Source organism: Perissodus microlepis, chromosome 3 (genome assembly GCF_051167445.1).
Source record: "Perissodus microlepis isolate ML-2025 ecotype Zambia chromosome 3, ASM5116744v1, whole genome shotgun sequence".
Taxonomy (NCBI): domain Eukaryota; kingdom Metazoa; phylum Chordata; class Actinopteri; order Cichliformes; family Cichlidae; genus Perissodus; species Perissodus microlepis.
The window spans coordinates 4479400-4507024 of NC_140463.1; the positions used below are offsets into that span (position 1 = coordinate 4479400).

Genomic DNA, 27625 nt, shown 5'->3' on the forward strand with positions numbered 1-27625 from the left:
AGATAAATGTCTCACTGTTTCTGATCCATCCGTGTCGGTTAATTCTGCCAGTTGGATTTTTATTTTTACAGGGGGATGAAGATGCTGCTGGTGTTGCTGCTCCTCATCAACAGTAAGATACACACTTTAAATACTGTTTAAATGCTGATTGTGTGTAAAACCTATGGAGCTGTATTACAAACAAGTAACTCAAATAGTGAGGAAAGAAGCTTTGTTTGTAAAAATATGAAAGACTGTAGTCAAAGGTTGTGCTTTTCCATCATTGAGACGCTGAACAACATCCTAAAATAGTTTTACACTAAATCCCTTTGTTTGTACGGTGGTTCAGTCCTCGTCTTACAAACAGGCGTTCATCGCAGTCACCGTACAAGTCTGTAGGCACTGAGAGCCAAGGATGAACATTTCTGACATACCTCTGCAGGAGTGCCAACTACTCACTGTGTGTGTGTGTGTGTGTGTGTGTGTGTGTGTGTGTATACATGGTGTAGACTTGTTTAAACTGATTCTACTACGGTGGTTATCCTCAGGCGGAAGGAGTGGCTGAGCAGCCTGCAGTTTATTCATATTGAGTGTGATGTACAAGAAGGTACAGTGTTGTGTGTTGTGTGTAACAGGAACAGGAAAACATCACAGTATAAAAGATGAAGATAAAGTCTGAACTGACAGCTGTTCCACTGCTGTCACATTAAGGACCTGCATCAGAATAATTTTTGTAATGTTGCTTTACTGGAACAGCAGTTATTAAACTTGTCACAAGATAACGCTCAAACAGAGACACAACACAATATTCACAGTCACATTAAGTGGTGAAGGAAACACTTGTATGTACAATAAATGTATCTACAACATCTGTGTCAAACCAGCTTACTATTGTGTTGTCAAGAGTCATGTTTCAATATTAAAACACATGTCTTGGGTTTCTTAAATTAATTTGTCACCTGAGGTATCTGAGACAAACCCACAGCATGCAGTTAATTTCTATGTCTGTTTATGTGTCTTCAGTTTCCCAGCATGGCCTGGCTGTGGTGGTGGAGGTGAATCAGGGGGAAAGATCTGTCCTCCTGCCCTGTCAGTACTCAGGTATTACACCCGAGGACCCCACAATGATGTGGACTCGCAATGATCTTGATCCCAACTCTGTCCACCTACAGCGAGAAGGAAGAGATGACCTTAGAGGGCAAAACCAGCATTACAGCAGGCGCACATCGATGAGGCGTGATGCTCTGCACACTTTAGACTTCAGCCTCACTCTGAGAAAACCACAACTGACCGACAGCGGCAACTACACCTGCTCCATCAGTTTTGGAAGAGAAGAGCTGACGCTGACATTTATACAGCTACAGGTCAAAGGTCAGCAAGAAACCCCAACACCTGCTCTTTATACAGCTCAGGAGTCAGTACTGTAGACAGATCAGACGTTAAACAGGTTAGATTGATTTGGTTAAAAGTTGTCATTGTTGTGTTTAAATTTGTCTTAAACACAACAATGACATGCAGTTTAAGACAAATTAAACTGCATGTTTAGATATTTTTCTGTTACTACCGTACATGTACGATGGTGGAGGAGGTTTAGCTATTAGTGTTTAACTGCAGGCACATTCCATATAAGATTGTGGTTTCCTTATTTGATAAGGAATGTTTACTTCCTGCCATTTATAGGCTCACCTGCACCGGTATATGAGAGACCGTTAAAGGGGTTAAACCGTATACAGGAGGGGTGAGATGACTTGGATGCTCGGATGAGCATGCACACACACACACAGTCCCTTTAACTTTTATGACACACCATATGGGTTTTACAATGGGGTTGTGTGTTGACTGAATAAAGGCTGCAAGGGGACGCTGGTTCTTTGGCGTTGTGTGGGATCAGGTGAGATCCCAGACAACTGATCCGACCGGCTTCCCTTGCAAGTTAAAACCCATCGATCTCTGATTGTCTTGCTTCGTTCATGGGGATAAGTCTCTGAATCAGTGAGGCCTGTGAGCGCAGACCTAACAAAGAGTGTTTTGGCAATTCTGTTATAAACGAAGACCAACATTTTAGATCTAAGCTCCATGGAAGCCGCAACTAAGGTACGATTTTAGTTTGAATAAAGCGATATTGATTCATTAAATCCTGAATTGATTTTTAAATATAAATGTATTTTGCCAGGAACACCTGAATCTCAGCTCACAAAACAATTTTAACAACCACCAAACAGCTAAAACACCAGGTACATTGATTCCACACAAACACCTAAACACAAAGCACAGACCATTTCACTCGACGGCACATACACAGACACGCCATCAGGACTAAAAGGCGAGATCTCACTGATTCTGAAGCTGCAGGTTTTGTCACTCTCTGACCAAAATTTACTGAACCAGCAGCAAAAGTAGATCAAAACTAAGCTTCACATTTGATAAACATCGTCTTTAATTCCCTCTTACTTTTGCCGTTTTACTTCCACCACAATAGAATCACACTTCCTGGATGGCTCTCTCTGTCAGTCACTTAATATGTTGATTCATGGTTTTCTTTCATTTTTGTTCTACTGCAAAATATTCTAAGGTAATATAAAAAGCTAGGCTAGAAAAAGGTTTTTCTGTGTTTTATTTTCACTTACTTTGACACAAAGGCATCTGCTGTGATGCTCACACCTCTGATGAAGTCTCACAAGTGTCAGCTTTGTTTTTATATATAGATATAAAAATATGGAAATGTACTGATAAATGATCAGAATTATAATATTTCTCACTGTCTGAGTCAAAATTGAACTGAATCGAGGATCAAATCGAGACCTTATGAATCAGAATCTAAACGATTATAGAAATCGACACCCATCCCTAGCCTCAACAGCAGAGTGGACTGATTCTTATATAACGCTTTTCTACTCTCCCGGAGTACTCAAAGCGCTCTATACAACATGCCTCATTCACCCATTCAAACCCACTCATACAAGCACTTCTAAACTCAAGTGCAAACTAAACTACATTCACACACATTCATACTCCGATGGATGCATCGGAGAGCAACTTGGGGTTAGTATCTTGCCCAAGGATGTTTGGCATGCAGACTGGGGAAGCCAAGGATCAAACCACCAACCTTCCGATCAGTAGCTGATCTGCTCTACCACCTGAGCCACAGCCACCCCCCAGAGGATACATAAATACATAATATTTTATATTTTCTGATGACCGTATTTAGTTGTCAAAACTGTGTAACACTCTTCAGAAATGTTGAGGTTTTTCACCACTTGCTGAAGCCTTTTCTAGTAAATACTGGCTCCCAGTGAAACTCAAGAATTCATTTAGTAAAGACAAGCTAACAAGCAAAGTAAAGTGCTGAGTTCTTCGGTACACTGTAGTTAACCAGCTTTTGTTAAAACTTGTCTGGAATGTGGGATGCTTCCAAAGAGCAGGTTACGGTTACACTGGGTCTGCTTGAGGATGTCCTGCTGTCATCAGCAATGTTAGCTTCCTTGGTGGGTGGAAGTCCCTTTGATTCTGTTGAATATAATATTTTATTTAATGCTTAAGATACTGGCTGGTATCTCTGGTTCAGCACAGTAGGAGGAAGGTTCCTCCTACTCGTCTAGAAAGACTTTTTGTCTCAGGGTAAGCAAACCCTCCTCTGACACTGCTGCTCTAATCTGTGGGGTAGTGCAAGGCTCAATTCTGGGTCCATTATTTTAATTTGATATCCTTTATTTAGCTGATGTCATTAAATGATATCAATTCTATGCTGATGACACCCAACTGTGTCTGTCTTTTAAGCCTCGACAGCTGGATAGACTATCCTCCACAGTCCACTCTGTGTCCCTGATAACTGCTCTCTACTAATAAACTTTTTTTTTTTAATGTAGCTTGCCATCGCCAGTGTGTGAATGACTAAATGTAGTGTGAAGCGCTTTGGGGTCCTTAGGGACTAGAAAAGCGCTATACAAATGCAGGCCATTTACCATTTATTTATTTATATTCACACAAGACTCAGACTATGACTACAGCTTCTCCATAAATGCCTTTAAGAATCAGTCAAAGGATTTCTGTCCAGTGTTTGTAATCTTTCTGTATTTGATTCTTGACTTATATGTAAAATCTCTTTGACGTTCCTTTAAAAGAACATTTCTAAATTGTTATAGTCTCCTGTACATAAATGCATAAAAGTATTCATGCATTTGTGTCATTGTGGTGGATTACTGTAATGTCTAGTTTACAAGCTTAGAAAAAAAAAGCTTTATTTATATCTCTAAGTGATACAAAATGCTGCAGCCAGGCTCCTAATGCATTGTAGTAAGCAACCTTGAAGCGCTTTTTATTTATCTGCTTTACAGTTGATTTATAATTAGATATAAAATTTTCATCCAGTGGAGCCCTGCCTTACGAAGACCCTATTTAACGAAAAATTCAAGTTACGAAGGCTCTTAACGGCAGTATTTCTGCCCATGGTACGGCAAAATGCCCGCATAACGAAATCCGCTGGCAGAGACCAGAACTCCCACAATGCCTTCCGAATCATGTGATAACCCCTTGGCTTTTGTACTTGCGTTTTGCTGTTCCATGTGAAAGACGTATCGTTGTTGCAGTGCACTATTTCGTGTGCTTCTCGTATGCAATTAGCCTACCGTTCATTCATAATGGGGCCGAAAAAACTTTCTGCAAGTGATTCGAGTGAAAAGAAGAAGCGTAAGGTGCTCTCGATGGAAACAAAGAGAGAAATTATTGACAAATATGAGCCAGGTCCTCCTCCACCAAGAACTTTGTCTTCAGCCAGCATCGCCTCACTCAAAAGGCGATGGAAAAAGGTGCTCCGACTTAACGAAAATTTTGACTTACGAAAGACGCTCTGGAACAAATTTATTTCGTAAGTCGAGGTTCCACTGTACTTACATATAGACCACTAGATGGGCTAGATCAATTTAGTGCTTTGTATGTACATCTGCCTTGCTCTGTGGACTTTTTCTTTTCAGTACAACTTTCTTTTACAGGCTTTTGTTCCCTTATTCCAACGTTTTTTGCGATATCCTGCTGTCATAAAATTCAAAATGAGATTTCTGATCAGTCAAAAAACAAACAAACAGCAAAAAAAGAAAACATAATTTAAAATACATTATATTTAAATTATAAAAACTTTTATAAGTGTCTAATATAAAGGTTTTGTGTGCATTAAACAATGTTTCCATGGCATCAAGGATTTTTTAATGCTGGAAATGATCAAACGATGATTAAATTGTTAACGTTAAAGATCCAGTTTAGCTTTCAATGGGAAAAAAGAGGCCAGATGATGATGTATTACCACAGAGACATAGATTAGCAACACTAATGCTCATATCCCAGATGACTATTTCATATTGTGATTTATTGTCCTCTCAGACCAGCAGGTGGGGATGAAGGTGAATGAAGGCTCAGAGTCTGTCATTCTGCCCTGCAAAACAAAACCTTACCTGCCTGAGGACAGCAGAGTGGAGTGGACTCGCTCTGACCCAGAACTCATGATGGTTCATGTGTATGCAAACGAAGGCGACCAACTTAATGACCAGGACGGCCTTTACAGAGACCGAACAACAGTGAACAAAGACCTGCTGAGAACTGGAGACCTCAGTCTGACCCTGAAAAAACCCACAGAGAGAGACAGTGGAGGATACATCTGCACCATCTACAGGGACAAAGACACCCTGAGACAGAAAGTAGTGCTGCAGGTCAAAGGTCAGAGATGTAGATAAAGGTCAGAGGTGCTGTAGATGTTGTCATACTATTATTATGTTTTAATATAATGGTCTATTATTGTTTTCTACACAGAGCCATTTCCATCCTGGGCCATAGCTCTCCCAATTCTCCTGGTTCTTCTTGTGGTTTCTGGAGGTCTTTTATTTTATTTCCGGCACTATTTCATGTCAGGTGAGTGTCTCCTACTACACTACCCATAATGCCGATGGTTAGCAGGTGTGATTTCATGGCTCCTCAACGGATGATCAGGTTTGAAATCAGTTTTCATATTTAATCTTTACTCTTTACACATAAACAGCAGTGAGTCTGCAGCTGATAAGTGAGCTGAAGAGAAACTTCCAGGTTTGTTCCAGAAGTCAGAAAACCTCCTTCAGACTCAGTCATTGATCAGTGAAACAGCTCCACAACATGACTGTACTAAACAGTAGGGCTGGGTATCGTCACTGATTTCTAGAATCGATTCAATTCCAATTCACAAGGTCCCGAATCGATTCGATCCACGATTTGATTCAATTCGATTTGATTTGATTCAATTCGAATTGAATCTGGGGAATTTTGCCTTAGACAGTCAGAAATATTATAATTCAGATCAGTACATTTACATATTTTTGTATCTATAAAAAGGAAGCTGACACTTTCCAGACTTTATCAAAGGTGTAAGTGTCACAGCGATGCCTTTGTGTCAAAGTAGCTGAAGATAAAACACAGAAAAACATGAAGGTGGTTTTCCTGGCCTGGGATTTTATAAAAATATTCTGCAGTACATCAAAAATGAAAGAAAACCATTAATCAACATATGAACGTTACCTCTGAAGTTACAGCGGTTTTATTAGAGACACGGCTAAGCGTTTTGCATTTTGCATAATTTTAGAAAGTTTAAATTTGTTCAGTACTGAACAGCAGAAATTAGGTTTTCTTTTCGGAAGAATGGAAAACGAAAAAAAAACAGCGGCCGACAGCCTGTAAACAAAGGTAGACTTGTGCGTAACAAGCAAGCGAATAATGCAGAAAACAGATTTTTACACGGGAAACTGTTCTTGAAGTACAGAGAGAGAGAGAGAGAGAGCGAGAGAGAGAGAGAGCTGTGCATGAAGTGTGATTTTATTGTGGTGGAAACAAAACAGCAGAAGTCAGAGGGAATTCATGCCGATGTTTATGTGAAGCGTAGTTTGGATCTTCTTTTGCTGCTGGTTCGGTCAACATTGTTTGGAGAGAGATCAAACTAACAGCTTTAGAATCAGCGCAAAAAGGCCGTAAACACAAAGCTCGGACCCGCCGAAACATCAGAATCAGCGAGCTGTCGGCTTTCAGCCCCGACCGTGTCCGTGCCGTCGGGTGAGAAAGGCGACATCTCACTGATTCTGATCCGCGGGTCCACGCTGTGTGTTTAAGTCTTTGTGCAGAATCCGTGTTCCTGCTCTCATGTACTGTTTTAAATGTTTGGTGGTTGTTGAAATTTTGAGGTTTCACCAGAGATTCTGTTAGGGCCGAGAGAGCCAGGCTGTGGACTCAAATGCAGACACAGGGAGGCAAAACGGGCGTGAACACAGTGCTTTATTTACAGTGCCTAGTGAACTTACAAAGCAGGAAACTATGAATGCTATGAACTGTGGAAGCTATGAACTGAGAACTGAGGCCAAACTATGAACATGAAACTCTGAGTGCTATGACTAGGTGCTAGATTTCATGGATGGATCCTGGGAATGGAAAAAGGGGCAGCGGCTTGGATGGAGGTACGCAGTCACTATAATGAGAGGAGACAAGTAGTCAGTGGCAGTCTAGTGAATCACAGCTGAAGGATTAGACTATGGTGGTTAAGGCTTACGCGTTGCAGGTTAAAATGTCATGCGAGAAGGGGGTGTCCAAGGGGTTCCGGGTGAGGAGTGTCCAGAGAGGATCCAGAATATACTTGGAGTGAGGGACTTGGCAGGGAGGCAGGCAGGTGTAGTCCAATGATGGAAAGGAAGCAACCAGATGACAGAACCAGCGTCCAGGCGGAGATGTGAGTAGTTTAGCTTGGGAAGTGCGACTGCCAGGTGGGTCCTATGACAAAGAAAACACGGTGAGGAGAAAAGCAGTAGTTAAGGGCTCTCACAAGGGCTTGGCAGCCTAGCACTAACGTGAGTTAGCAGAAGATCTGGCAGAGGTCTGTTGTGAATGCTGGTCTTATATGCTGGTGACTTGATTGGAACCAGGTGTGGAAGCTGATTGGACTCTCTGCCTGAAGGTGGAGCCCAGTGGAGTGGAAAAACCCCGTACTCACCCGGACCATGACAGATTCTGGCATTTCGGGCAAAATAAATTTATATTAAAAAATTGATTCAGGATTTTAATGAATCGATTTCACGTTATCCAAGCCAGAATCGATTTTAATCGATAAATTGATTATAAAAACCCACCCCTACTAAACAGTGTGTGTGCTTCACTGCATTGATCTGACACAGAGGCTGCATGTGGACAAGCTGTTCTTCTTCTGTGGTGGTAAACAGCAGCTGACATGGAAACATGTGCTGACAGTAAATGTTGCAGCAGCTTCAGTAAATGTTCCTCCTTGAGTTGTGCTCAGTCATGTTGTGGAGAGCTTCAGATGTTCAGAGCAGACACATGAGATCTTCATGGTTTCTGTGCTGATGTGTGTGAGACATGGCCGACTGTGGAGGCTCAGTCTGTCTGTTCTTCTGCTCTTCATCCAACATGTCTGCAGCACTTTACAGGACGCTGCAGACTAGTTACCAAAGAACGAGTCAGGAACACATCAGGAACAAACTGAGACACAATCTGACTGAGACTAGAAGACAAGGAGGGACAGGGAGGTCATGTGACCATCACAGCTGCTGCTCAGGTCATCATGTTGTGCTTTGTTGTCCTCTCAGATTACAAAGTGGAGGTGGATTCAGGGGTGGAGTCTGTTTAGCTGCCCTGTAAAGCCTGAGTTTGCCTGCCTAACAATGCTAAAGTGGAGTGGATGGACAAATATAACAGGAAGATCCACGTGTATCAGAACGGCTCTGACCAGCCTGAAGAACAGGACAAGGACTTTAAGGGCCGAACAGAGATGAATGAAAACCTGCTGAAGCTTGGAGACTTCAGTGTGACCATGAAATACCACACAGTAACACACACCTACACCTGCACAGTCCACAGCATGGAGGGACAGATCCTTTCTTTCACTTCTGATCTACTACAGAATATTTTTAAGGTCATGTGCAATAAACTCCCTGGCCATGTTTTTCTGTTTTGTCCTCAGTTACTTTGACACAAACGCATCTGCTGTTATGCTTACACCTTTGAGTCTTGCAAGTGTCAGCTTTCTATAGATAAAAATAAATGGAAATGTACTGATACGTGATCAGAATTACAATATTTCTGACTGCCTGCGGCAAAATTTCTGATTCAAAACGAATCGAATCGTCGATTGAATCAATTCTGAAAATCAGTTACGATACCCAGCCCTAATCATGTTGTCCTTTGTTATTCTCTCAGTTTACCAGGTGGAGGTGAGATCAAGGGTTGAGTTTGTCCAGCTGCCCTGCAAAACCACAATTCGCCTGCCTGAAGATTCTAAAGTGGAGTGGAAGGACAACGATGCCGTGAAGGTCCACGTGTATGAAAACGGCTCTGACCAGCCTGAAGAACAGGACGATAAATACAAGAACCGAACAAAGATGAAGAGAAACTTACTGGAACCTGGAGACCTCAGTCTGACCCTGAAATACCCCACAGACAGGGACACAGACAGCTATACCTGCACCGTCTACAGCAAGGAGGAAGAGATTCTACTTGAGAAACAAGTGGTGCTTACTGTGAGAGGTCAGTGCTCTATTAAAATTACCCGATACCCCTCATAAACCTACATGTACATATCACAAATCTGAGTGATGAAACAAGAAATGGGGAAGTGGAGGCCCTGTTACCATCAGTCCTGCTGTTCCACTTATACATGCTTCATTTTCTTCTCAGTCCCCCCGGAGGTGGTGGATTCAGGGGTGGAGTCTGTCCAGTTGCCCTGTAAAACCACACTTAATTTACCTAAACGTGCTAAAGTGGAGTGGAGAGATGCTTACAGGAAGGTCCATGTGTATCAGGATGGCTCTAATAAACCAGATAAACAGGATCCGTTTTACAGAGGCCGAACAGAGATGAATGAAGACCCGCTGAAAACTGGAGACTTCAGTCTGACCCTGAAATACCCCACAGTCACAAACACCTACACCTGCACCGTCTACAGCAGGGAGGAAAACATCCTGATGAAGAAACAGGTCCTGCTCACTGTCAGAGGTCAGTGCTGTAGTTACAGGTCAGAGGTCAGAGGTTAAAGTAAAAGTTCAGAGAAGATGAACTGTTAGGGTCCACATCATCCATGAGACTTTCATGAGTTTTTCACAATGTTTGTTTAGCATTTAGCTAGCATACAGCTGAAGCTAAGTCAGTTCAAATATATCTATTTTGTTAGCACTCACATCTCAGTCACAATAACTACATGATTGCTTTTAACCAGAACTGTGAAAGTTTCCTGATATTCCTCATAAACACACATGGAAATCACAAATCTGAGTGATGAAACAAAAAAAGGGGAAGTGGAGGCCCTGTTATCATCAGTCCTGCTGTTCATGTCTGTACCACTTATACATGTTTTATTGTCCCCTCAGTCCCCCAGGTGGTGGTGGATTCAGGGGAGGAGTCTGTCCAGCTGCCCTGTAAAACTACACTTACGTTACCTGAAGGTGCTAAAGTGGAGTGGAAGGACACATACAGGAAGGTTCATGTGTATGAGAATGGCTCTAATAAACCAGATAAACAGGATCAGGATTACAGAGGCCGAACAGAGATGAATGAAGACCTGCTGAAAACTGGAGACTTCAGTCTGACCCTAAAATACCCCACAGACAGAGACACAAAAATCTACACCTGCGCCGTCTACAGCAGGGAGGGAAACATCATGTTCAAGAAAGCAGTTAATCTCAAAGTCAAAGGTCAGGGATTCACACAGTATTCTCTCTCTGTATACACATGTTATATTTGTGTTTCCCTACTTTGCAAACATTCAAACTGTCTGTATTCCTTTGACTTACTGCATTAAGTTAACTGTTCTGCATTTGGATCTACAAGATTTTCTTGTTGATCTGTATTATGCTGTACATTAGACAAATAAGTCGTATCAGGTCATACATGCAGAAACAATTGTCACTTCTCCGAGTAAAGACTCAATACTTAAATTAATGTCCCTTCTCCTTGCTGTCAGTATTACTGAGGATAAGGGGTGGCTGTAGCTCAGGTAGAGCTGCTCACCTTCTGATCGGAAGGTTGGTGGTTCGATCCGCGGCTCCTCCAGTCTGCATGTCAAGTGTCCTTGGGCAAGATACTAACCCCCCTCCATCGGAGTATGAATGTGTGTGATTGTAGTTAGAAAGCACTATGTATAGAAAAAGGGCTTGTGAGACTGGGTGCGATTGGGTGAATGTGGCATGTTATATACAGCGCTTTGAGTACCTTCGGGAAAGTAGAAAAGCGCTATATAAGAATCAGTCCATTTTACCATTATTGAAAAGAAGACAATCACAGAGTTAAATGTGAGTGACCACCTGAGAGAGGTCACATGGTGACGGCAGAAAACGATGCTCACAGTTCTGTTAGAGACAAAGATTTAAACAGTAAAATGAGGCTAAATTTCACTTTAATCATCCAATTAGGGGGGTCATGTGACTTCAGCGCTTCCTGTGTGCCGATTCAAGACTGAATAAATGTGAAATATAGATAATATAGATCTTGATTTTGGGGGGGTTTTCTCTGCTTTCTTTGTATTATTGTTGGGTCTTTATCTTGCAGTATTATGCACCTTGAGGCAAATATTGATGTGATTTTGTGAATTAAGTTAAATAGAATTGATGTAACACTGTACTGATCCAGTTTCTGTGGCTACCTTAATCTGAAATGATCAAATTGATTTAATCATTGATCACTTAATTGAAAGATTTCAGTCCCATGTTACCTTCTGCTCTGATCTTTCTTTCAGCTTCCTCTACAACCCTGAAAACCTGCTGCTGTCTGTACAGCTCATGTTGTGTTTGTTGTCATCTCAGTCTGTCAGGTGGAGGTGCAGGAGGGAGCGGAGTTGATCAAACTGCCCTTTAAAACTACAGAAAACCTGCCTAGAGATGTTGTAGTAGAGTGGCAATGTGGTGAAATGATGGTCCACGTGTATGAGAATGGCTCTGAGCAGCCTGAAGAACAGGATGAGTATTACAGAGGACGAACGAAGATGAATGAAGACATGCTGAAAACTGGAGACCTCACTCTGACCCTGAAACAACCCATAGACTGGGACAGTGGAGAATACAGCTGTGAAGTCAGCAACAGGGATAACCGCATGAACAGAATTTGGAGACACAAAACTGTGCTGCTGATAGTCAAAGGTTTGTGTGTGTGTGCGCGAGTGTGTGTGGGGACAGGTATTAACATCTTTCTGGGGACCAAAAATTGAGGTTGTTCTGTTATAGCTTGGAAGAGTAAAACTAAACGCATTGACCATAGAGCACAAGACCTCTTCAAAATAAAAAAAGGAAACATAACCAGATGTAGGGCTGCTCGATTATGGCAAAAATGATAATCACGATTATTTTCACTGAAATTGAGATCTCGATTATTTGACGCTATTTATTTAACAATAACAATGTGTTGAATAATGACTTTAAAGATTGTCAAAAAATAATATAAAATAGTGTGCAAATACTGATAACAGTGCAAATGTTTGCAATATAAAAAATAAATGAAAAATGTAAACATCTATGTTTAGTGAACTTTGCAGTGTTGCTCTGTGGTGCAGCTACGACACCGTAGCAAAGTTTACACACTATGTCTACTTGATCCACGTCTGACTCCACGAACCCATAATGTTTCCACACCACTGAAGTTTTTTTACCTCTCTTTTCAACCAACAGCAGTCACTCTCCTCTCCAAATAACTTCTGCTTAGCTTTCCGAGCTTCCCTCGGGTCCTCTTAATCAGCGGTCCCCAACCCCCGGGCCTCGGACCGGTACCGGTCCGTGAGTCGTTTGGTACCGGGCCGCGAGAGTTGAGGCTCAGGTGTGAAATGTATAGTTTTCAGGGTTTTTATCGGTTTTCAGCGTTATTTTGTTATCGTTTTTATCGTTTACTCGGTTTTCCTGGGTCTTTTCACGTGTGTTATGAATAAATCTTCTTTTTTTCGGTACCGGTACTAGTTTTATTTTGTTGTATTTATCCGCGACACCTTAAAGGCCGGTCCGTGAAAATATTGTCGGGCATAAACCGGTCCGTGGCGCAAAAAAGGTTGGAGACCGCTGGTCTTAATTGTTGTGACACGTGTTCGAAATGCAGAGAGGTGCGCTCGATTTGCCACACGGAGCAGCGCGAGAGTAAAGCACGAGGGAGGGGCTAATAATCGGCTCAGTCATTTTTAATGATCGTTGAAAGCCCAGATCGTAATCGAGATTAAAATTCGATTAATTGAGCAGCCCTAACCAGACGCAGACATGATAACCTGAATTTGACAACATAAGACACACAGACATGAAACACGTGAAGGGCGAGGGAGGGACATAGAGGAGAAAATACAAGGGAAATCTAAGCAATAATAAACTATAGCAACCTAGGCATGACAGGAAAGAACTAAGATAACCAAAAGAACTTAAATATAAGTGTAGCCAAGTACAGGATAGGGTAGGGGAAGTTAAAGTAAGATGGAGAGAATGGGCCAATAGCTAGATTCGTAGGAGGGATAAAGTGAGTTGCGTGAAGAAGAATGACTGGAGCCACAGGTAAAGTTGCTTTGAATTGTATTGAACTATTTAGCAACAATTTAACAGCACTTCATGAACAGGAATGAAAACATAAAATAAAATACAGTGACAGCAATAATAATAACAATCAGAATCCTATCTGAGCTCAGACATGTCAGTCTTGCCGGCTCAGTGTTCAGTCAAGTCAAATCCAATAGGTCAAAAGTTTGTGATTGGTGCGATTTCATCCTACCGCACTGTTGCAATTGTTCGTGAAAGAAGAGCAACCTGCCCTTCTGGGCCAACTCGGAATGGCTGTGGTTCGGTTCAAAGGGAAAGGCTCGCCATCTTCCTCGTCAGGAAGAGATCCAGGTCTCACGATCCCATAAAAAAAAACCTAGCCTGTAAACAACAGGACTATTACTAATGCAGTTCACACTCTAATGATATACATGGCCATATGTGTAAATAATGCAAGTGCTATAACAAAACAAGCACAAAACATTAATTCTAATTTCTAACTATAGTCTATACAGTGCATCTTAATCATGAATGCGATCTTTAAATCACAATCAGCTTATTCTATCATCAAGGTGCACATTTCTATCAGAAACCAGAAATAAACCATAAAATACGGTAGATTATTTTTTACAGTATTGCCCTTTAACTGAATTACAGGAGCATTGCTTTACACTGCATAGCAATAAAGCAATATATTATCTACACTCAATGTACAGAATAAAATTACCAAAAGAATATACAAAAACCCACAGGCTGTAGTTTTACAGTATGTGGTAACGTATCAGCACAGTAAGAATACACACGGACATCTATCCAGTGCCGCTCGAGCATCAAATGTAACAAAAAATAAAGTAGATTCATGACCTTTAAGATCAAAATTTACTTATTCCATCATCTTATTTTAGTGCATTTAATATTCAACAAGTAATACTAGAACATCATCAGCACACAAGCTGAGTACTCAGAATGGCTGAACTCCGTGGGAAACCCCGTGTGTTCTCCCACAGTGAAAACGTGGTCAGCTACAGCTACAGCTATGAGCATTAGGCTAGTTAGCTTTTCAATTAGCCTGATTCGCCCAGTCCCAGTTTAACTCACCAGCACACGTCTAATGTTCAACTCTCAGAGAGGATCTTGTCCATTTCATCTGCTCCCGTGCAGATCTACAACATTGAAATTGGGCCATTATATTCCCCGTTAACTTCTTGTTAGCTTTTTAGCTTAAAGGTTAGCTTAACAGCTTCTGACTCACAGCGATGGTTTCAAAGTCCAAAATGCTCACAGCAAATTAGGTCAGTTTCTCCAAGGTCCATGCAGATCTCCAGTATGGATATTTGCTCAATTTATCAAGTTAATAGTTATTTTCCAGCAACAAGCTTGGCGGTGAAAATCAGCGATGGTCTCCCGCACCTCCGTCTCTCTCTGTGTCTGAGCACCTGACGGTGCAGAGCAGGGGAAGGCGGGGCTTGTTCCTTCCTAACCAGTAGGGGTGTTACTCTTTACAAATATACTCTTTGGGGTTTTATTCTTATATTTATATTATTTATCTTTTACTATTGATTTACTTTAGCTCAACTCAGTGATTAACAGAGTAAATCACTTCCGGTATGATGGCGCCTGTGTTTGGCTCTGCCGCTGCCGGTTGTAGTTTGTCGCGCTCTACTACTGTTGTGTTGTTTTTTTCTGCTCTACTGTTCTCACTCAGTTTTAATGATGTATTTGCGGCCCTGGTGTATGATCGCCTGGCTTTGCTATCCATCCGATCCTCTATGATGCCACACGATGTCTCGTCGTCCTCTGGCATTTTCCACCCTCCTCCATTAGCTGGATCCTCGTCAGGCGATTTCAGTGGTCCCTCTAGACCACGGAGAAGGAGAGGGAGAAGGAGAAGAGGAGGTATTCAGGTAAAGCTCAGGATGTACTGGCGGCGTGGTTTGGCTGGTAAGCGACGTCGAGCGTGCGTTGTCTCCTGTGTCCAGAAAAGCTCCATGGAGGGGGACTTGTTTTCCACGGCCTTGTTTGGATACGCTGGGCCTGGCTCTTTGAGACCGTGCCACCTCAGGAGGGTTTATCCAGACTCTTCTGCGGGCTGGCTTTTTCTTCCCTCGGTGAGTGGATTCTACGAGCGTGACGGCTCGAACCCTGTGTATTTACGTCCCTTAACTCGAGCCTCTGCAAATAATGAGGCTTCTAGCTCACTGAATATGGCGCTTTTTAACGCTCGATCTCTCTCTAATAAATCATTCTTGTTGAATGATTTTATATTATCTAAAAAACTCGATTTTTTATTCCTGACTGAGACCGGGCAGCGGGATGTAGACTACTCGTCACTTATTGAACTCTGCCCGGATGGCTGTACTTTTATTACCCAGCCTCGGTTGTCTGGTCGGGGTGGTGGGCTTGCCGTGGCTTTCCAGGACCGTTTCTCCTGCCGCTCCGTGAAAACTGGACTTTTTCGCTCGTTTGAGCTGCAGCTGCTTAAAATTGGTAACAAGGATCCTTTGTACTGTGCTGTGGTGTATCGTCCACCTGGATATAACAGGTTATTTTTATCGGAGCTCAGTGACTTCTTATCCGCTACTATGAGGCTGTCTAGAGTGCTTATAGTTGGGGACTTTAACATTCACGTTGATGATGACTCCGACCTATTCGCCAGAGACTTTATGAGCATTATGGATTCTTTTCATTTGACTCAGCATGTGTCCGGTCCTACACACAGCAAAGCTCACACACTGGACCTTGTTTTTTCTTTGGGTTTAATATTGATTTTATTTGCTCTGAGGACATTTTTATTTCTGATCACTATGTTATTGTTTTTAACTTGTCTTTTAATGAGCCTTTGTCCCCCGTCAGACGGATGGTTAGCTCTCGCATCTTAAACTCCTCCACAGCGGAGAAATTTGTGGATGCTTTTAACTTACAGCTATCTCCTCAAAATTGTGTTGATTTCTCAACCAGTCTTTTTAATAATTATTGCCTTTTTATTTTAGATGAAATTTGTCCGGTTAAGACGAGGAGTGTTTCTGCCTCTAAATCTCCTCCTTGGCTAAATGACAGTATTCGTTGTCTAAAACGTAATTGTCGTAAAGCGGAGCGCAGGTGGAGGAAAACTCATCTAAATGTTCACCTCCTCTATCTTAAGGACCTTTTAGCTTCTTTTAACAATGCGATCAGAGATGCGAGGGCTGCCCATTTCTCACACTTGGTTACAAAGAGCAGAGGCAATCTTAAGGTGCTATTCAACACCATTAGTCACATTGTTACTCCTGCTCTGCCTGCGGCCCCTATTTTTTCTAACGAGGACTGTGAAAATTTTCTCTCTTTTCTGCTTACAAAAATTCATAACGTGAGAATGAGTTTTACACACTCACCTGTTATCTCAATCTCTACCCCATCCCGGCCCATTATCTTGGATACTTTCTCTCCGGTTTCACTACCTGAGCTAGTGAAATTAGTGAATTCTGTGAAAGCATCCTCCTGTTCACTTGACATTGTACCTGCATCATTATTCAAAAATGTCTTCCAGTCTATTGGCCCATGTGTGCTCACTTTAATCAACTCTTCACTGGCATCTGGTACAGTTCCGGTTTGTTTTAAAAACGCTGCTATTCTCCCACTTTTAAAACAACCTCAGCTTGACCCCTCTCTTTGGAGCAGCTACAGACCTATCTCTAAGTTACCGTTAATCGCTAAGCTTCTAGAAAAGGTTGTGGCTAAGCAGCTTATGGCAGCTCTGGACAAACATGGCATTTATGATAAGTTTCAGTCCGGTTTTCGTCAATTTCACTCCACGGAGACAGCTCTTCTTAGGGTCTCATGTGATATCTTGATGAATAATGATGCAGGAAAATGCTCTGTTCTACTCATGTTGGACCTCACATCAGCTTTCGACACAGTTGACCATCACATCCTCATTGAAAGGCTGAAAAAATGGGTTGGTGTATCTGGAACTGCATTAGAGTGGTTCTCCTCTTGTCTCCATCACCGATCCTTTTCTGTGGCAGTCTCCGATTTTAGGTCATCCTCTACCTCCCTTACTTATGGTGTCCCTCAAGGGTCAGTTTTGGGGCCTTTATTGTTTTTAATTTATCTTCTCCCCCTCCAGCATATAATGGGCTCTTTTGAGGACATTTCTTATCACAGTTATGCTGATGATATTCAGTTGTACGTTTCTTTTATGCCCGAGGATTTATCTAAGCTTCAGCGTCTGAATGATTGCTTAGATTTGATCAAACGTTGGATGGCTGCAAATTTCCTCCAACTCAACGAGGGGAAAATCGAAGTCCTCGTATGCGCCCCTGATAGGTTTCTATCACAGATAGTGAAAGCCCTTGGTCCTCTCTCACTTTATGTTAAATCCTCTATCAGGAATTTAGGTGTCACCTTTGACTCGAGTCTCACATTGGATGGGCATGTGAAATCTCTGGTTCGGTCTTGTTTTTATCATTTGAGAAATGTGGCTAGGCTAAGCCCGGTTTTATCTCGCTCTGAACTGGAGATTGCTATACATGCATTTATTTCGTCACGCTTGGATTATTGTAATTCGCTGTTTATGTGTCTAAGCAAAGGTTCTCTGGATCGTCTGCAGGTTGTGCAAAACGCTGCATCTAGGCTTTTGACAAAATCCTCCAAGTACTCACATGTGACACCGTTATTGTCTCAGTTACACTGGCTTCCTGTTAAATTTAGAGTCGATTTTAAGATCCTGGTCTTGACCTACAGAGCTGTGCACGGACTGGCACCAGCCTACATCTTTGATCTGCTACAGCCCTATGACCCTAGCAGGTCTTTGAGGTCATCTGATCAGGGCTTACTTGCTATAAAAAATACTAAGAGGAGGACTAAGGGGGATAGAGCTTTTGCCACTGTGGCCCCGAGACTGTGGAACGCTCTCCCCCAAGCATTAAGAACTGTGGACTCAGTAGCTGTTTTTAAAAACCAACTCAAAACTCACCTTTTTAAAACTGCTTTTGGTTAATTTTTTGCCTGTTTTATTTTCTCTTTTTAAATCTTTTTATGACTTGTAATCTTATGTGCAGCACTTTGTGACTCTGTCTTGAAAGGTGCTATATAAATAAAAATGTATTTATTATTTATTTATTTAATGATAAATCCCAATTAACAATAACAATGTTGTTGTATTGCATTACTGAGTCGTGTAAACTCACTGGGTTACATAATCCATAAACATAAAAATATTTTAACACTCAAAACGCTGGGCCAAATGGCCTATGATCATGATAATTTGAATCCCCCTGTAGATACTGACAGGTAACCATGTCACACAGAGCTCAAGCCTTTGAATCCAGCTGTGATTGTTGATTTTCTATTGAATGGACTTTTTCAAATCCAGCTGTAGGCCTGTGTTTGTGAGCTCATTAACAGCTGTTTATTTAGAGAGACGTGGTCCTCACAGGACAGCCACTACAAACATATGATTTTATAGAATATGATGCATTACTGCAGATTCAACACAATAGAAAGGATTTGAAATGAGCTCAGCCTTAAACATGTGCAGCAGTAATATTGATCCATAGACACTGATGGGAACATTTTTCTGCACAATAAGTACTTTGACTTTTCATACTTTATGTACAATTTGCCAGTACTGCAGTTTTGTGTGTAGTGAGGTGTTTTCATGGTGTTTTCTTGGTGCTTTTACTAAAGGAACGCTTCTATCAAATTCTTCCAAATGTTGTCAAACTGAGCTGTGTGATGAAGTGAGTGTGACAGAAACACTCAGACTGTGTTTCTCTGCTTCATCAAGTCAAATCTGGTCCTCAGAGACTGAATAAAGTCCTGTCCCACTAACAGCAGCTCCAACAGTCTGTTCACTGCTTTCTTCCTGTCAGTCTTCATCTTTCTGCTGCGTCTCCTCTTCACACTGACCACTTTCTATCTAACAGTGAGCTCCCAGTGAAGCAGCAGCATTCAGCCTGTTAGAGGCAACACAAATGTCTCCATCCAAGCTCATGTTGTGCTTTGTTGTCCTCTCAGTGCCCCAGGTGGAGGTGGATTCAGGGGTGGAGTCTGTCCAGCTGCCCTTCAACACCACACTTCACCTGCCTGAAGATGCTAGAGTGGAGTGGATGGACATGAAAAACAGGAAGGTCCACGTGTATGAGAACGGTTCTGACAAGCCTGAAGAACAGGACGATGAATACAAGAACCGAACAAAGATGAATGAAGAACTGATGAAAACTGGAGACTTCACTCTGACCCTGAAATACCCCACAGAGAAAGACACCAGGACCTACACCTGCACTGTCTACAGCAGGGAGGGAAACATCCTGCTGAAGAAACAAGTGGAGCTGAAAGTCGGAGGTCAGTGCTGTAGATACAGGTCAAAGGTTAGGGGTCATGTAGGAGTTTATTCTCCAAAAGCTGTTAGTTTGAATCTACTTTCAGTTAATTTGTTTTGATCTAAAAGTCTGAAATGTCAGGTGGCGAAACTGTGCATTTAAATGAACAGAATAGGAAGACAATAAAAAAAAGATTCTAACTTCAGAATTAAGGCATCTGGTATGATTTCAGTGTTGATCAAATCAATAGTTTTGTTAGTTTAGTCCAAATCAATGTAAATGTATAAATATCAATAGTTTTAAAGCTGCTGAGATCATTCAAACACTTTGATCCAGTCATTTGGATGTTGTCAACTGTCAGGATGGAGCAGCGATAATATGAGGCTTTTATTGTGAAATGAAAATGATGACTTTGATGATCCAGAGGAACCCATGGGGTCTTTGTGGCTGGATGAAATGGTTTGTAGCTCTCCTTGTAAAGAGAAACAGCTTGAAGCTACAGAGGAGCTGTACACAGAAAACTTTACAAACAGCCAAATAAAAACTATTGAAAAGGCTTCAAGATCACAAAGAGCTCTTTTACAGCACATATGAGCCATTAAGAAGTGCACATTTGTGTGTTCCATAGTCCATGTTCAGAATCCCAGATTTTAAGCACTAATGGAAGTGGGCCCCAAGAGTGTCATTGACCCACTATTGATCATGTGCCTCATCATAATCAGTGTTTATCATTGTCCCAGAGCGTAGGGCCGGGAAAAGACAGAGCGTACGCCTCCTTTATTGTGAAATTCCTCACCATGGTAACTGATGCTGAACACATCAGAATAGAATAGAATAGAATGCCTATATTGTCACTATACAGTTGTACAATGAGATACAGAGCATCTCCTACTCAGTGTAAACATGCTGGGGGGGGGTACAGTTCTGCAGCGCTATATATATATATATATATATATATATATATATATATATATATATATATATATATAAGGGGTGCAACGATACTCGTATCGATATTGAACCGTTCGATACAGTGCTTTCGGTTCGGTACGCATATGTATCGAACAATACAAAATTTTTAATTTATTTTATCAACTTTCCTTCTGACGATGCTGTCTGTGTTGAGCGCTCAGTGGATCTGCGCTCGACAGTGCAGCCTAGGCGGAGTAGTCGAACGCAGATTCACTGAGCGCAGGGCAAGCTAGCAGACAGAAGTTAAGCTCTCCTTGCAACATGGCAAATTGAACCTCCCCCACCCTCATTCAGATCTGGGGTTTGGAACTATTTTGGTTTTCATGTGACGTATGACCCTGAAGGTAAGCGCGTCATGGACTAAAGTAAAACAGTATGTTGGATGTGCCACGCAATGCTCAATTACATGGGTGGGAACTAGTGTGTTAGCGCAGTTAGCTCGTTAACGTGTTGGCCGTCCAGCCCCACGCACGGGGCGATCCGCGGTAGCTCGTTAACGGAGATTTGCCGTGTTGTGGCGTTAACGTCATTTCAACGAGATTAACGCTGACAGCACTAGTGGGAACACAATGAATATGACTGCACATTTACCCCGACATCATCCTAGTGCAAAGACAAGTGGAAGCAGACAAAAACAACAAGCACGCATGCTACAAACTTTACCCGAGTCATTTAGACAGCCGTTAGCACATGATTCTCCTTATGGGGATCTGATATGTTTAATATGCTGCTGAGAATATAGCCCAGAAGAAGCGTATAGTATAGCTTTTATTTTGGAAAGAGCCATTTCTCTGTAATAAACTCTCTTTTCCAAAGATGAGTGATTCCTCAATCAGATACAGGGCTCGCAAAATCGCTAGCCCGACGTCCCGGGGCTAGCGATTTTTCCAGTCCGGCGACCAAAATCTATATCTGCCCTGCCCGTCGGGCTATCGTAGGAAGGAAGAATATATGTCAATGCTTTTGCATTCTTTCGGAAATGTAGCTGGGTAATTATGTCATTGGCATCGGTGAGCCACTGTCAATATGTGACATATTGAAATCGCGTTTGAATTTGCGCTTGTTTTTTGCTTTCACTTTGCAATCGCGCGAACTGTGTATAGAGAGCGACAGCACTGATTGGTGAGTGACGATAATTTGCGCACCAATTCCTCTGACATTGTCTTATCAATCGTTAGCTAAATCTCCCGCAGCTTAAACATGTGAGAGGTTGATCGCGCAGAGAATCGCTGAGCGTTATGTGAGTGCCTGTGTAAAAGCAGCAGGATATATATTTCAGTTCTGCTGAGCCAAATAAGACAGGTCAGGGTGAAGAAGTGACAGCCAAAGAAAAGCTTACCACAAAACGGAAAAGTTATGACAAATCAGACTATAAGGCAAAAAGAAAGTGCAGCTTTATGGTTTCATGGACAAAATAATTTCTGTGGCTGCAATATGACGAGCTAAATAACCAGGGCTGCACATAAGTGGTCCGCAGGTGCGCATTCGCTGTCAAAATAAAAAACGCGCACAAGATAAGAAGTTGCAACGTGTGTTTGCGTACATAAGAGTTTCAGGAGGAGGACAGACATTTGTTTAGAACTCTTAAAGATGTCGAAGAAGCTCCTTTAAGCTATTACTGTGATGTTCCTCCACCTCCAAAGAAATGTCAGAAGGAGTCCGAACCACAAAAGAAGCACGTATTCTCGGAAAAGTAGTTGCAGGAGGTGAGCTGGCTTCAAACAAATGATGAACGCACAGAGGTGTGGTGCAGAATGTGCCGTGAAAATCCCACTCTAGCGGACAAAAACAGTGCCTTTTATATGGACGCAAACGCGCGCTGCAACTTCTTATCTGGTGCGCGTCTTTTATTTTGACAGCGAATGCGCACATGCGGACCACTTATGTGCACCCGTGTAAATAACATAATGTTCTGCCGGGTGTGTTGTTGGTTTTCCCTCGATTTCTGAGTCGACAAGCGCCTTTGTTACTGGGACCAGTCATTTTAAGAAAGGCCCCCATTAGAACCCATGAGAAATGCAAGAAATGCATTATTGCTCAGTCTGCAATATCTTTCCCAGAACAAACACCAATTGCAAATAACATGCTAAAAATAAACCTGAAAATCAGTTTAGAACAGCGTACTATGTTGCAAAGAGTGAACTACCACTGGCACAATTTAGCAGTCTTTGCAAACTTCAAAAAGCAAATGGCCTCGATCTTGGTTCCACTTGCCTCTTACTCGTGACTTCAGTGGAAATTTCAAATTCAGGATCTGACACACAGTTCTTACAAGTTCATAGAAATTTCTGTTCAATTAGAACCAAGTATTTGAGTTGATGATTGTAATTTTTATACAACGTTGTAATTTGTGTTTCAAAAATTTTTTGATTAATGTTTTGTTTCCGTTACAATATTATACTTTAATGTATAATATTGTAACGGAAACAAAACAGGAAACAAAACATCAATCAAAAAATTGCTCTCTTTTTTATTTGGGCTACTTAAATTTATTTTGGGCTACCAAAAACTGAAGAGTTCCTGCCCGAAGGGCTACCAGGGATTTTGAAATTTTGTGAGCCCTGAGATATATTTATTTTTTTTATTACTTTTTTGTTTCAGCAACATTAAATTTAAAAACTGTACTTTTGAGTTAAAATATATATTTATAATTTTAATAAATGACAAATTAAAAAGGCATGAACATTTTTTTTTTGTATCGAAAAAATATCGAACCGTGACACCAAAGTATCGAATCGAACCGTGAATTTTGTGTATCGTTGCACCCCTAATATATATATATATATATATATATATATATATATATGTGTGTACAAATATACAAGCCGGTTTTTAAAAAAAAAGAAAAAAAAAAGTAATATGTAATAAATAGTCAAAGGAGCTTGCAAAGAAAAGCATCTGGACTTCTTTAAGTTGCTTGAAGACGTTTCACCTCTCATCCGAGAAGCTTCTTCAGTTCTAAGGTCAAATGGTGGAGAGTCCCAGATATAAACCTAGTGGGAGTTTCCCCCCAAAGAGGGACAAAGGACCCCCTGATGATCCTCTAATCGCCTGAGCCAAGGTGTGAAACTGGGTGTGGCTCCCAATCAGCCAGAGTTTCAGGTGTGTTCATTGTGAAACCTGGCCCCACCTTATCATGCGAATTCCTGAGGTCAGATGGCCCAGGATGTGAGTGGGCGTTCAGGCGTCTGGGGAGGGATCTCAAAACTGGATTATAGATGGCAGACAGTTGGTGTCGTAAACCCCCGCCTCTGTTCAAAGATGGTCGCTCACAGTGGACATAGATGGCTTCTTTCACTCCTCTTTCAAACCATCTGTCCTCTCTGTCCAAGATGTGAACATTGGCATCCTCGAAAGAGTGACCTTTGACCTTTAGATGCAGATGGACTGCTGAGTCTTGTCCTGTGGAGGTGGGTCTTCTGTGTTGTGCCATGCGCTTGTGAAGTGGCTGTTTGGTCTCTCCAGTGTAGAGGTCTGGGCATTCCTCGCTGCACTGTACAGCATACACCACGTTGTTAAGTCTGTGTTTTGGAGTTTTGTCTTTCGGGTGAACCAGTTTTTGTCTGAGTGTGTTGCTGGGTCTGAAGTACACTGGGATGTCGTGCTTGGAGAAAACTCTCCCGAGTTTCTCTGATACACCGGCTACATAGGGGATGACAATGTTGTTGAAAAGAAGATCAGACACCAGCGAGGGAGGATAAGAAAGACAGACGCAACAACATTGTCATCCCCTATGTAGCCGGTGTATCAGAGAAACTCAGCTACGCCTTTTCTTTGAAAGCTCCTTTGACTACGATGACCTGGATGACTGAGAACCTTCACAGACATATGTAATAAATAGTGTTGTGTATATACAGTTGAGTTATTGCACATAGAATTGGTATTGCACAGTGGTGGTCCATAGAGGAAGTGGGAAGAAAAAAAGTGTGTGTGTGTGTGGGGGGGGCTGTGTTATCGGTGCATGTGTGAGTTCAGGGTGGTTATGGCTTTGGGGAAGAAACTGTTTTTGAGTCTGTGGGTTTTTGTGTTGATGCACCTGTAGAAAACCAGCAGAGTGAAACACCTCCTGTTGTCAGGCCTGCAGGTTTATCCCTGTGCTGTTCATCTCTGTCTTTTGGTGGACAAACTTTCTTTTTTTTTTACTGGCACACATCATTTGTGGGGCATCTTATTGTGACATCTGATTGTTCTCTCATTTTAGTTTTAGTAATATTTTTTAAATGGTTGTACAAAATTTAAAAAAAACGGCAGGTGTATTGGCTGCATTTTTACATAAATAGTTGTATATGTTTACAAAATGTACAATTTATATTTGCATTTCAAGTTACAAAAATTTACTCAACACATCTGTGGGGGTTTTTTCACAGTTAAAAAAATACTGCTAGGATTTTAAGTTCTTTGTGTGATTTCAGATCAGTATGATGCAGTATGTCAGTGAAAAAAGAACTAAATTCAGTTGAGCTGAAAAGAAAGATACCAAACAAGCCAAGGGGAAAAAAATAAAAGAAAACAATTTGAGGGTGAAATACAAATGAACTCAAAAGGAGTCAAAAATGAGCAGTTGTGTTTCAGACCTCAGTGGGTTAATCCAACAAATCATGAAAAATTAGGTTAAAATTTTTGTTCATGACAGTGCAGATTTCTGACATTTTGTGTAATTTAAGCTGTAACAATGTGACTGTTTTCTAACAAAAAACAGTGAAACTTAAGTTAGACTTGTGTTTGTAAATGAACCGCCCCATGTTGTGTAGCTTTCTGGATTTTATACTTATTGGGCTACATATTTATTTATTATACAGGCTGTACAGTACATAACATCAAAACTCACATGTTTTATGTAACTAAAGTGTTTAATTATGTGGACTACAGACAATAATGAAGTTATAGACTATTTATAAGAAAAATGTGTATACTTAATGCATTTGAATAATTTTAACTGTATGTAACCACCTACATGTGTCTTCATATTCCCACTTTAGAGACAGGAAACAAAGTGAAGTGTGGATTGATGTTTGTCTCCATGATTTGGGCCCTGGAATCATTTCTTCATCTCCCACTTTAAGACATATTAATGTCAGCCTCACACGTCCCACAGTGGACATATTTCTATTTCTAGATGATATTTGGAGGATTTTCATGTGTTTCTCTGCTGTCACAGCTCTTTGTGATATTTGAGCGCAGCTGTAATGTTTGTGTGGTTAGAGCCACCAGACTCCACTGACAAAAACTCTCATTTTAGTTGTGAGAACACGGGACTGCTGTAGTAAGCATGTTGTGTTTGTTGTCCTCTCAGTTCATCGGGTGGACGTGGAGGCTGGGGCGGAGTCTGTCCAGCTGCCCTTCAAAACCACACAAAACTTGCCTGGGAATAGTATTGTGAGGTGGAGAGACAGTTCACACAACATGGTCCACTGGTATAAGAACATCTCTAACCAGGCTGACAAACAGCACCAGGATTACAGAGACCGAACGAAGATGAATGAAGACCTGCTGAAAACTGGAGACCTCAGTCTGACCCTGAAACAGCCCACAGAGAGAGACAGTGGAGAATACAGCTGTGAAGTCTCGATGAACGGACGGATAAGATACAAAACAGTGCAGCTCAAAGTCAAAGGTTTGTTTGATTGTTTCCTTCTGTAGTGTGTGTGTGTGTGTTTCTCTGACTGTCTTGTGTCTCCTCTGCAGGGAGAGTTCGGGTCCAGGATCAAATCAGGAACAGTAGCAGCTCCATTGATCAGACTCCTCTGATGGCTGATCAATCAGTTTGATCTGTGTGTTCTTTGATTATTGATCAGTGATGTCAGAGTGGAGTCAGTGTGATGTTGTTGTTGTGTGTTTGAGACTTTTAGTGTCCATGAAGGTCTCTGCTGCCGTAGATCCTCTGAACTGTGACAGAGGTCTCACTCTGGAGGAAACTCTCAGCACTTTCCAGCAGCTCCTCCATCATGGAGGACGTTCCCTCACTGGCTGTGTCCCAATTCAGGGTCTGCACGCTTGAAGTACGCATTTCAAGTGCGGTTACGTCACCGCCACGCGACGACGGCTGTCCCAATTCGAAGTGTACTTCAAATGCATACTCCAAATGCGCCGTCGATTTCCCCAAATATCAAGCGTGGTCCGGTGCACGCTTCGTGGTCCCATATATCCCACAATTCATAGTGCGGCGGTGGGTGTGGATAATTTTGCCGCAAAATACGGCAGAAGGGAGCCACCGAAGAGGTTTTCTTTTTTTTTTCAAAACTTTATTGAAATTATAAAGCGAACAGTCAGTCATTCCAGTTCAGTTTGTACAGTAGACATACAAGGCAAATAAGAGTAACAATATACAGTACAATGAAATAAGAAGGATAAATAAATAAAGGATAAAAAAAGAAAAAAAGGGGGGAATGTGACAGACTTCATAACAACTTTGTACTTGAAAGTTGTGACAGCTCATTCGTTAAACATTTCTGAATGAATTTCAATCAATGATAAACCTTTTTTATTGGAAGTTAATTTAAGAGAGTTTAAGTAATATTCAATTTCAATCAAAAACAAATTAAATGATGGGGTTGAGTTTTGAAATTTACATTTATGTATGTGGAATTTCCCTAATAAGATGGAGCGGCCGAAGAGTGAACTGTCAAAAGTACTGAATATGACGTCACTTATTTATGTGCGAATGTTTAATAATTAAAGTCAGTCATATATATATATATATATATATATATATATATATATATATATATATATATATATATATATATATATATATATATATATATATATATATATATATATATATATATATATATATATATATATATATATCATAATAATCTGACAATACTATAATATTGGCCATATTATATTTACATTACCACAGTG

The 27625-nt window shown here is 41.3% G+C and overlaps 1 protein-coding gene across 1 annotated transcript; it reads left to right on the forward strand.

The window, feature by feature from the left end:
• On the forward strand, positions 1-27433 carry LOC146389515 (uncharacterized). Its single transcript, XM_084912183.1, has 11 exons — positions 1-112; positions 1003-1350; positions 5353-5685; positions 5779-5877; positions 9190-9516; positions 9667-9984; positions 10356-10679; positions 11787-12119; positions 19482-19808; positions 26052-26372; positions 26444-27433. The coding sequence occupies exons 1-11, from the start codon at positions 76-78 to the stop codon at positions 26524-26526; spliced, it is 2850 nt and encodes a 949-aa protein (XP_084768309.1). The 5' UTR covers positions 1-75; the 3' UTR covers positions 26527-27433.
• Positions 27434-27625: the final 192 nt, after the last annotated feature.